Source organism: Tursiops truncatus, chromosome X (genome assembly GCF_011762595.2).
Source record: "Tursiops truncatus isolate mTurTru1 chromosome X, mTurTru1.mat.Y, whole genome shotgun sequence".
NCBI lineage: Eukaryota > Metazoa > Chordata > Mammalia > Artiodactyla > Delphinidae > Tursiops > Tursiops truncatus.
Window position 1 is genome coordinate 56346782 of NC_047055.1, and position 12594 is coordinate 56359375.

The 12594-nt window shown below is 35.2% G+C and overlaps 1 protein-coding gene across 5 annotated transcripts in view; it reads right to left on the bottom strand.

Annotated features, from left to right (window-relative positions):
• Positions 1–4200: 4200 nt before the first annotated feature.
• DACH2 (dachshund family transcription factor 2) overlaps positions 4201–12594 on the bottom strand; it is a 640153-nt gene continuing 631759 nt past the window's right edge. For 3 of the 5 annotated variants that reach the window (XM_073799555.1, XM_073799557.1, XM_073799553.1), the window contains 2 exons: positions 9030–9076; positions 4201–4693 (listed from right to left, as the gene is read on the bottom strand). Coding sequence is in view for 2 of the 5 variants with exons in the window: in XM_073799557.1 (XP_073655658.1) it covers positions 9072–9076 (5 nt within the window). In the remaining 3 variants the exon portion in view is untranslated. The remainder of the gene's footprint in view (positions 4694–9029; positions 9077–12594) is intronic. The other 2 variants (XM_073799556.1, XM_073799554.1) reach the window with 1 other exon arrangement.

Genomic DNA, 12594 nt, shown 5'->3' on the forward strand with positions numbered 1-12594 from the left:
AATTCAATCCATCCATTTAATCCATTTTACACTACTCTCAGATTAATCTCTCAAATGGGTTCCTACTATGTGCTTATTGCTACCTATTCAAGGTGCTCTGTAATTTAGTCCCATCTTAACTACCAAACCTTATCTCCCACTATGTTTGGACAAGATTCTGTGCTTCCTTTTAGTGGATTCCTCACTGTTTCATGAATAGTACATACTGCTCCAATTTTTTTCTTTTTTTTTTTTTTTTGATAAGGATATATTTATTTTAAACCATTGCATAAGATTCAGCTTAAGAATCATAAATGCCCCTTGCATTGTACATGACTGGTTTTAAATTTTTTTATTTTATTTATTTTTTTATACAGCAGGTTCTTATTAGTTATCCATTTTATACATATTAGTGTACATATGTCAATCCACTACAGTTTCTTACTCTCTGGCTTAGCAGGTGCTGATCTCTTATCTTCACCCACCCCCAGTCCTACTTGTTCTTTAATGCTCTATTCAAGTTTCATAATGACTGCCCATTATCCTTGCATATAACATGTTCTTTCTCCTTTAGCCTTTGTACCATGCATATTGACATTTAATTATTTAGCATTTATAGTGATTTCTAATTATTTATAATGTAAACCCTTTAACTCAATTGGAAGTTGCTTTAACTCTATTGGAGTTTTTTGTTACATAAAAATTATATTTTCAATGTTTGGCATTGAATGGCACCTAAATACTTTCTTTTAATTTTCATTCTCCCCTTTGACTTATTAAGATAGATTTTTTTTGGTGCGTTCATGTTGCTTTGGAATTTCAAAGATCTTCATTCACATTCTGCTAATCTCAGATGCCATGGCAATCCAAGAGTCAAGCTCTAATGTATTTTTTTATTTTTTATTTTTATTTATTTATTTATTTATTTATTTATTTATTTATTGTTTGCAGTACGTGGGCCTCTCACTGTTGTGGCCCCTCCCATTGCGGAGCACAGGCTCCGGACGCGCAGGCTCTAGACGCGCAGGCTCAGCGGCCGTGGCTCACGGGCCTAGCCGCTCCGGCATGTGGGATCTTCCCAGACCGGGGCACGAACCCGTGTGCCCTGCATCAGCAGGCGGACTCTCAACTACTGCGCAACCAGGGGAGCCCCCACTATTTTTAAGCATACATTTTACCCAAAGTGTTTTAACTCGTTTTATTAAAAAAAATCATCCAAAGGTAAAGAAATATTTTCTCCATCGTAATATAAAGAATTATCATGACACAGCCTGAAAAGTTCATTAGTTCAGTTCAAGTTCATCTGTGCTTATTGTAGTGCATACTGGTCACCATGGCTCTCTGATTAAAGTAAGTGAGAGAAGTTGTCGATAGATTTATTTTAAAGATTTTAATAAATATGCCTGATATACCAGACAGTCTTACCATTGCTAAATCAGTACATTTGCCTTTCTGGAATTTCTGCCTCCTGTACTTCTAATGTATCAGGGCTTAAAACAGGGTCCCAGGTCTGTATTCCCAATTCTATTATTATTTAGTTTAAAACTAGAAACTTTAGAGAAGTATTGCAATATACTTAGATAAAGTATAAAAAGGGGAAATCTTACATGGCTAGTGGAGGCCGAGAAAGGGGACTTTTTATTTAAACCTTTAAAGAGTTGAGATTCAGAATTATCATCAACATTTAGGCATTTTATATTTGAAATGACTACCACCCTACCCAATGATAATCAACTATCTTTATACTTGACTTTCTTTTTGTATCTAATAATTTAGCTGCTCATATACTTCAAGGGAGAATTGAATCAGGTGAAATTTTTTAAATGCCCAAATTCGATTTCAATAATTCACTGACAAAGAAAAGAAGACATGTTTTGTGTGTATGTACCGTGTGTGTGCACACATGCACACACATGAATGCAAAGAGGAATGAAACTGTGCTTATTCATTTTCTAATACCTATAATATCTGATGGACTTCTATCATTTTAAATAAGGAGTGACTAGCTATGTGTGTAATTGGGGGTGGCTTTCCTTCATCAAGTTCAAGTTGAAGTGGCAAAATTTTGGTTCAATATCAGTTTTGACCTTTCTAATACTGACAGCTGGCTAACAAATAGGAGCTCTGTGGCATTATAATTGTTCAAATAATTGTAATTGTGTGCCTACCCTTGAGATGTCAGGCAATTGATGGCTTTTGAAGACGCTTCCACTAATTTCCTAATCTAACATTCTATTATAAGTTATTCTTTCTTTTTTTTCTTTCTTTTTTTTTGGCCATGCCCCGCAGCATGTGGGATCTTAGTTCCCCAACCACGGATCAAACCCTCATCCCCTGTGTTGGAAGCGTGGAGTCTTAACCACTGGACTGCCAGGGAAGTCCCTGTAAGTTATTTTTGCAATGCTATTCACAGAGACACTTTTTCCTGAGTAAGAAGGCACAATGTTGGTGTTTGTTGGTGGAGGGGGCCTTCACGACCAAATCCCTTGGGGTTAATTTATACATGTATTAGTTATCTGGGAAGAGTGACAACAGTTGGATCCCCCAAAAGGTTAGGTGCTTCTCTTATCCTAGGATTGTATTTATATATGAAGGTACTGTGAGTAGGTGTGGAGGTGAGAGCAGTTGTGTTCTCCCACCATTACTCCACAAACAGTGAACTTGAGATCAGAGTCCCTTAAGTTTGTATGAGACTGATCCAGCTCCTCTAGCCATAGTCTCAGGATGAATGTAATCTGTATGTTTTCCAAAGAAAGTGCAAGGGCAATGATGTAAAAGTGATCCTCCCAACCCTAGAAGACAGTCTATACCTGAGAAAGAATTGACATAGAGTGAAACCACTGCCCTGCAATGAAGGAATTCCTATCCTATACCCAGCTTCTTTTCTTAAGGTTCTTATGTTGTTGGAGGAGGAAGGAAGAAGTGAGGAGGAGACTGTGGAAGGGTGGTCAAGGGTTTGCTTTGAAATGGCAAGCAATCCTATCCCAGGAAACATGGTGGTGCAGGATAGGTTTCACTCCAGGTAATTATCTGGCTCTTTCTTTCCAGATGGGCTAATTAACTGGGCTCCAAATAACCAGGAGATTCCTATAGTTGCACCACTTCTCAGCAAGTCCCAGTTATCTATGCAACCCAGAATCAAATCACTCCCATCAATGTTAAGCCAGTGTGGATAAGTTATAGCAGATGTGGCTAAACCACAGATAGTATTGGGCCCCTGGACCCCTGAGAGTTGGGCAGCTAATGGCACAGACCTCCTCTGGTCATTGCATTAAGCTTTAGATAATGCAACCCTGAATATCATATGATTAACTATTTGGTACCCTGCTTATTGTGCTATGGTGGGGACAGGGTACACTACCAGAGCATACCTGTTTAACCAACAAAAATCCTTAGGAATCTTTCTCCTCTAGAGCAGAGGAAGAGCTTTAGCCTTTTCAGGACTCTTAAAAATTCCATAAACAAGGATGATGATGAGCTGATGGTGAGAGGAAATATTTGTGGAAGAAAGCAGTTTCCAAACAGAAGGCCTACAGTCTTTGGCCAGCTAGAAGCATTTTGGAATACAACACACCTTTTATAAGAAAGGGTGAGGAGTGGAAGTGGCACTGCACAGGAAAAACTGTGGGTTCCTTGGTGAACCAGAATTTGGGTGACCTCCAGGATATTAGTAGAAATGAACCAAGGAGAAGGTGGAGACAGATTAGATAAACTGTAGGGCAGGACTATGGTTTTGGCTTATCATTAGGCTATTTTTTTCCACTTGCTTTCATTTTTCATTAGCCTATAATGACTATTTGGAGGTAGAGGGAGACCTGGATTTTCTTTGGGCCCAAGTAGATACATGCCCTTCATATTTTCATTCACCACTGAAAACGGGAGAAACTCTTTTGAAATAATAGATATTCCGAAAATATTTTCCAGCTGTATTCACCACATTTTTCCTGCTTCCCAATACAACCCTTCCCCCTGGAAGCAGGTTACTAAGCACACACAGCCAGAAAAAGGCAATGTCGTGTGTGATTCAATAAGAACAATTGGAGACAATTGTTTCAACAGGTGAAATGGAATAAGATGCATGTTCATATTTGTTTAGAAATAATCAAACCAGAGGAAGCTTTGCAAACATGTTCTTAGTTCCTATATTTTGATTTGTGCTCTGACTCTACTTCAATAATTACAGTTGGCAATTTGGAAATAAACACTCAGTTCAATTGACAAAGTCAAAATGTTTTTATTTTGCTGAAGTTTAGCAAGTACAGTTTTAACAAAGAAGGTGTACTTTAACTTAATATATGGTAGAACAGAGAAACCATACATATGTTTCTAGTCTCTAACACACTACCACATTTTTTCCCTTAAAAGACAAAAAGCCAAGCTGAAGTGAGCATAGAAAAGCATCAAATATGGTCAAGTTACTTTAGTCATTAGGATTTAGCTCATATTCTTAAATTGGTCAATCAATTGCAAAAACAGAGTTTACGTCATTGCTTTTAAAATGTACACACGTTCTTTCTTTAAAAAAATGTAATATAGATTGAATAACTGCTTCGGTAAACAAAGCTTTGCTGATAAACACAATTGAATTAACTCCATGTTGAATAGTTTCAGAGATAAACTGGAATCACAAGCATCTTCATTTATGTAAAGCCAGCGAAGACCTTTCAGGACGAATAAAACTGTTGTGCCATTGCTAAATAGTAATAGTTACCTCCTTTAAAAAAAAGAAAACAAGTTAGTTTTTCTGAGGAATAATTCTAATATGTACTTTAAAATACTAAACATCTATCTTCACGAACTTAAATGATCTGATGTTACAGGCTTGATTTAATATTGGTAAAATTTAAAATTTCTTAACACTTCTATATGTTAATGTGTCAGTTTTCAAAGATCCTTCAAGTTGCATGCTACAGCTTCTTTTTTTCTTTCCACTGCACTGAAGACATCAAAGACTGAGAAGACTCTTCATAAGCTATGATGACTATTGTTATCTACATTACTTTTCCTTTTGTACAGAATGTTATGTTTGAGATCCATATGGTTTACCAAAACAAGGAAAAAGGAATGTCTGGTTATGATCTAAGGTGATGACAGCTTTGATGAAACATTTCGTTTCCTCTCCCCAGGTTAACTGTCCATGTATACTGCATGAAGGGAGACAAGTTCTGAATATCATTTTAAACACAGTGTTTAGTGAAACTGGTATCTATTTAAATATGGGTAATCAAAAGAATCCATACCATTCTAGAGTTAGAAAATATTTGATGGTGTGGGTAAAAGTTATAGTTGGAAACAATTTCCAAAAACAATTCTACCTCTTTTTGTCCAACTTTCCTCTTTTCCATAGCCATGGCTTATAGCCCCAGTCTCTATCCAGCTACCTCATAAAAATTGGCTTTTGGTGACAAAAGCGGAACAAGGAAAGAAAGTGTGGATGATCAGTACAAATCCATCACCCAGGCTTAAAAAACACTTAAAGTCTATGTTTGTATCATCTTCACATATAAAGGAAAATACATTATCATTGTTGGACTGATATACCTCATCTAAAATATTAATTCAGTCTAGTCAAAGCTTAGCACTGTCAGGAGGAAGACATACCCCTTTAATGTATAAAATCTTTAAAATATTTTTTTTTCTGTGTCAGAGGTATTGCGAGTCAGTGGAATTTTCTGGATAATACCTCAGAACCAAAAATAAAGATGTGGTAAGGTAATAGAAGAATAAAAGAATGTGGTTCTATGTTAGACCACCTGGACGTTCAGACTTCATTAGAGGGCAACCAGGCATTTTGCCTAAGAGCCCATGGAATTCACCTGAACTTTTCCAGGGAAGAAGAAAACAAAGCTTGAATTTGGGGAAACTGTGTAGTAGTCTGTCACCCCAGAGAATTGCTCAGACTCCTTTGCGGTGTCTGAGATTTTTATTCTGATAAAATTCACCAGATAGTTGCTTGTTTTCCAGTCTACCTCGTCCTCTGTATACACAGCCTAAATGTCAAAAGAAAGCTCTTCAACATCAAATAGCAGACACTCATTTTACCAGAATTGAAATTTATACAATATAGTTAAAACTTAAATCATGCAATACAAATTGAGAACATTACAAATTTGAAAACAATGGTAAAAGTAACATCCTGTAAAAAAAAAAGGTACATAAACACAGTAACAAATGGCAAAAAGCAATCACCATCTTCCTTTAGAAAAATGCAGTTTCTGAAAAATCGCCCTCTTTTGTTATGTTTAATTTTTGTCTTTGTTAAAAAAGACAAACATTTGCCCACACCCTTCATTAAATGTGCCAGTTTATAAGGCCTATCAGGAAGTGTTTCCACAGCAGTTCAAAAATCCAAAGAAAAACTAGGCCAGCAGAAGACAGTATTAATATGAATCAATTTTTCTACTTAGAATACAATAAGTTGAGATTTCAAAGTAGTTAAACTTTTTTCTCCAAATTTAGAGGATAGTAGCAAAATAGATTCTTGTGTAGCATGCTGTACAATGTTGACACAGATTCTGTTACTCTTTTACATATGCGAATACTGTGATCATATGGAAGGAGCCAATATTGACCTGCTAACTGACACTGATCCTTGGAGCAATCTCAAAGTTTGCCACATTTCAATTTCAAAATGCATTTTGCCTATAATATGAGTGATTTATCATTTAGTAGTAGCTGTCAAAGTAAACTCCTAGATAAAACAAAAACATCTGGAACCATAAACAGAGCAGAGCAGTAGCTGAATTTTAATCCAAACCTGGCATGCTCACTTCATTAGGAACAGGAAACAGCTAATTAGTAATTGAATGTTTCATGTTTTTAAAAGGTTTTGTACTTGAGTTCCAAACAGAGATGATCTAATATGCATTGTGGATGTAAACAAGATTAAAGATCAGGAAGAGCAATGAACAAAGCCTCTCCAGAGGAATGTTAGGGAGCTTGGGAACTTACAAGGAGTGACACACACTGACATTTCAGGAGAGCTGGCAGAGTTTATTGCTTTAAGATATATCAGATAAGTAAAAGGGGGATTCAATACACACAAATGTGACCATTTTAAAAATAAAATAGAAGGCCCATACAGTCCCTCGCTTAGCACAGCACTGCCTGACATGGGCATACCCCATGGCACAGGAGTCTGGTGTGTCCTCCTGCATACAGGAGATAAGCCTCTGCTGATAAGTTATCTTTAAAGGGCCACACCTGGTTGTTACAAACTCAAGTAAGTGTGAGACTTGCCTTTTGTGGTATATATCTGAAGCTTAAGAAAAAAAAAAAAAACCTAAAATCAGGCATCACAAAGAAGGCAGGTATGTAGAAAAAGGCCAGAAGAAAATGCACGAGGATTCCTTATAGTTCAACCAAAGTCAATTAACATATATCTATTTTTAAAAAGATATTTATTTTTCAGTAACTTAATTAATTTGAAAATGCTGTTCAATTTCCCCTATAGCTCAATATATCCTGTTTGACTATCAAATAATGAGACGTTTCTGGATGTTATTTTTTAAGTCACACCTCTTTGTTATTCAATTCAGGTATTTGATATTAATAAAGTTCTAAAAAAATTTTATTTGCTTCGGTCCTTCTCCATAACTGATTTCTAATTTGGCACTATTTCACTGAATTAGGTTAAAGCAACATACCTACTCTACACAGATAGATCTTCTACAGTATGTAGAGAGAACCAGAAGCCTTAGAAAAAATTCCTTCAGAACATGGAATGACTGGAATGTCACACTGATATGAATTAATGTGATATTTTAAAATGTGTAGGAAAGCTGGGCATTCCAGTAGAAATTGCATGTACTGCCACAGGGAACTGATTATTGGAGAATGGATAAAAACTCAGTTGGACTTTTGCATAGGATGAGTGATACTTCTGTCACATCAGAATTTAGTTCGAGGGCAGATGTAAAAATAACACAATGGATTAGGTTTTGCTTGGTGTAAAGAGGGCACTTTAGGAGGAGAGTTAATTTTTTTGATCACTAGACTACCATTTAGCACATTGGAATACTGCTCTATTAGATTCCTAGGAGGCATGAAAATAATGATGACAAGTATTTGCCACCAGCCTTTGGCCAGGTCTCCATTAAGTAAACAGTTAAAAATATTTGAGGCCATTTCCTGGGCAATTCAAGCCAAATGACCCATTGGGTTCTAACGACTGGAACATCTTAGGCATGTGGCCATGTCTAGACCAGAGGGTGAGCAGTGGAAAATATCCATGATGTGACTGACCCACCATATCTGCCTTTCTCCATTCTTAGGTGTATAGATTTTTCAGTCTGTTTGCTGGTTGATAGCTTAATGAAGAGGAAACAGTATTGGAGATGGAAAGAGAGCAGAAAAAAATAAAAGAGGTATTTTTAGTTGCTTAGGTATGTGTTTTTATCATTGCCTTCTTTACAGTAAGGAATATGCTAGTAGAAAGGTGTTAAATGACTTGCTCCACCATCAACAAATCAAAGGAAGAACTAAGTGTGGTAAAACCTACAAACTAGAGCTCTCCATATTTCCTTAGAGAACTGTACAGGCAACGTGTTTCTTTCAGAAAGGTGATCTCCAAAGCAATGCTAACAAATATGGATCATTTGCACAAATGAATTACCTCCTCACGTTAATGCCTGTTAAATCTCGGGTCAGCCAAATATAAAGCTATTTCATAGTAATCATAGCTTAAAGTGGGTGTGTCTGCATTTTAATTTCTGTCACAGCATTTAGAAATAGAATTTTCTATGTCTTAAAAATTCTTCCACCTACTTACCCCCTAGGATGCTCTCTGGTTTAATGTGATAATGTTTATGAAGCACTATGAACTCCATGGAAGAAAGGGGTTATAGAAGTGTAAAGTATCAAGTTCAATCATCATTATGATTATCCCCTAAACACTTGTGAAGCCCATTCTCTAACACATTTTTCCTGTACGTGCCAGGTTCTAATTAACAGGAATGAACAAATAGTAATAGATGGTTCCATATTTTAAGAATTTGAGTATGAATTTTAAAGAATTACAGCACTAGATAAGCAGGTAACTGCTACAGCACCCTATTCGTGCCTATGATCAGTTGGAGTTCCGGCATCAGTGTTCAGGCTGCACAGAAAAAACAATAAAACCGGTCAAAATTTCATTCCAACAAAGAAAATCCAAAATCTACTTAATGAACTTCACCAAAAACCACAAATTGGCTTTATAGTATTTTGCTGTGCTATATATGTTCAATATTTGAATAAATCTGTGTGTAATAAATGTATTATTTTATTACACATATCCCTTAATCATATATTTATTGATGTGGGCCTCGTTCTATTAAAAACAAAATTATACAAAGGTGAGCAAAACTGTAGATTTACAGTAATTTGAAGCTTAAGCAAATTCTCTGGGTGCGATATTAACAATATAAAAATGGTGTAAATGATATTTCCTAACTCTAAAATATGCTTATGAGCCTCTTGTGCATGTTCTACTGCTTTACAACCTGCAGTGAAATGCATGACTAGCTTAATAAGCAAGCCATTTAAAAAGTTTTTTTTTTTCCCCTTCACAGTCTAAAACATGAGTAAAGATCCACACCGTTTTCTCTGAATCAAAATCTTTGTTAATGATTGCAATTTCCTTTCAGGGTGAGATTTCCTTCCCTGACAGGATGTTATTTAAAAGTAACTTCTCACTATTTTTTGAAAACTACCAAGAAACATGTCTATAACATTTTTGAAGGCTTAAATTTAAGTTTAGAAAAATTACATTTTCTACCCAGAGCTCATATTTCCTTCCAAGTGCTGGGTCACCACTAATTCACTTATATAAACAAAGGGATTTCCTTAAAAACTACTAGGCTTCATCACAGGCATACTTTGAGCTATCAAACCTTTATTTTGGTGGGTAGCTAACTTATTCTTGAACAGATGCCAATATTTTATAAATGATTTCTCCTGCTAAGTATTAAGTTTTATGCTTTCTGTTTTCTTGAAGTTGCCTAATTAGTGATGTTTCTAATTTTCAAATGGGCATTATGTTATATGGCACTAAATAAGATCACATTTAAAAGATCATGCTTTCCTGACCTGAGTAAGAGAAAGAAAAAAAAAACATGCTGGTTAATGCTCCACTTTAGTCTTAGGTTCAATCCAAATTAAATATGCAATTATTTATATGAAGTTTACTTCAATTGTCAAACATGTTCAGAATGGGACATTCTCAAATCAAATAAGCAACAGTACTGAGGTTAGTTGGGGGTCCAGTTAGATATTAGGACAGTAATATAAATACAGTGCTTCTAATCTGTGAGTAGGAAAAGTAGAACTTTGCAAGATAGGGGCAGATAAATAAAAGTATAGCATTTGATTCGTCTTTCTCTAGAGAAAAGCATTGTTTTAGAGTCATTTTTCAGAAAGGTCTAGTGCTTATTTTTATAATGTAGCACTTATTCAAAAAAATGGAGGTTTAGTGAAAATAATAACCACTTAGCCTTATTAGCCCTAAAAAATTTCGGACTTATACTTTAATCAAAACAAAGACCACTAGAGAATGGACTTGAGGATATGGGGAGGGGGAAAGTTAAGCTGTGACAAAGCGAGGGAGTGGCAAGGACATATATACACTACCAACCGTAAAATAAATAGCTAGTGGGAAGCAGCCCGATAGCACAGGGAGGTCAGCTCGGTGCTTTGTGACCACCTAGAGGGGTGGGATAGGGAGGGTGGGAGGGAGGGAGATGTAAGAGGGAAGAGATATGGGAACATATGTATATGTATAACTAATTCACTTTGTCATAAAGCAGAAACTAACACACCACTGTAAGCAATTATACTCCAATAAAGATGTAAAAAAAATTAAAATAAAAAAGAATAATAATAAAAAAACAAAGACCAGTACAAGTCGATTTTCTTTGCAAATGGTATAATAATGGAGTATCAACCTCTCTCACTTGTATTTAACTCACTTTGTTTTTGTGAATTAATTCTTTAATATACGCTTTTCTCTTTTATTTACTCTCTAGTTCTTGTAAGAAACACCCTAGAAAGGGACATGGCTATCTTCCTATTCTCATATGAGGATAAAATATAAAAATATATTTACCACAACTGTACACAGAAGAACATATGTTTTAGAGATGGTTTTATATATCAATTATATGTCAATTATTTCACCCTTATTAAAATCTACATATACAAACACAAATGTTAACTTCATATGTATTTTATAGGGCATAGTAATAATAATATACTGTATTTATACTTGTCAAAGAGTATGGATCTAACTTATTGATGAAGAGGATTAGGCAAATATTACTATTTTACTAAAATTAAGGGAGAGAGAAATTGAATGACTTCTCAGTGTTAGTTAACTGAGTTAGCCAGTTAGTAACTGAGAAACCTTGACTACTAGACTTCTTCCCACCACTTCATTGTGCTTCCTATAGACCAGTTATAAAACAGCAACGAAAGTGCATGTGTTCAATACACAGACCTGCAAATTTTGAGCTACACTAAGAGCTCTAGAAATATGTGAACTCTACTTTCCAGCTGGGAGGAGAAAGAAAGGGAAAGGAGAATAAATAAAAACTAGTATTCATGGAATGCTATGTTAGGAGCCATACTAAGTCATTCTAAGCACTTATGTCATATGTAGAATGCCATATTCTTTCACTACTTCTTGTTGTAGATGATGTCATGGTAAAAAAGAAGTAAGCTACTTACGTGCTATGTCATTGCTGTAAAAAAATCTAGGGTCGTTATCACCTACCTTCCATAAGTACAGTTACAAAATGGATTTGTAAGGTCAAATTTACTTGAGATTTGTACAGGATGCATATTGGAAATATTTTAATGTAATAATTATTTTTTATTTTTATTATTGAGCTGTAACACAAGTCTTTCATTGGCTGTATGTAATGCAAATATTTCTTCCCAGTCTTTGACTTGTCTTTTGATTTTCTTGACATCTTTGGATGAACAGATTTTAAAATCTTTTATGAAACCCAATTAACAATTTTTCATGGTTAGTGCTTTTTATGTCCTTTCTAAAAAGACTTTGCCTAACCAAAGTTTGCAAAGATACTCTTCTAAGTTTTCTTCTAGAAGCTTTATAGTTTTAGCTTTTGTTTGTTTTCTTGCTTTTTAAGCTGGTTTTAGCTTTTTATTTATTTATTTTTTGGCTGCACCATTTGGCTTGCGGGATCTTAGTTACCTGACCAGGGATCGAACCCGCGCCCCCTACAATGGAAGCACAGAGTCTTAACCACTGGACCGCGAGTAAAATTCTTAATGTAATATTTAAAAGTAGAACTATGTTCTCCTTTTTATAACTTTTAGCTACTCCTTTTGTATGCTGAAATGTTAGAAAAACACTGTAATTTCTCAATTCAAAGTAATCATAAAATGGAATCAAAATATGGAGAAAAATGAAAATGAGAGTAATGGAAAAACATTAAATGTTAATTTGAACAACGTTAAAAATGACCACATCCAACATTTCCCATAGAAGGTTGAAATGCAGTTACCAAGAGATTGTAAGATTTGAGTTGCAGGTTTTGCCTCACTCATTTAATTTTTAATTTTTTTTAATATCTGTATTGGAGTATAATTGTTTTACAATGGTGTGTTAGTTTC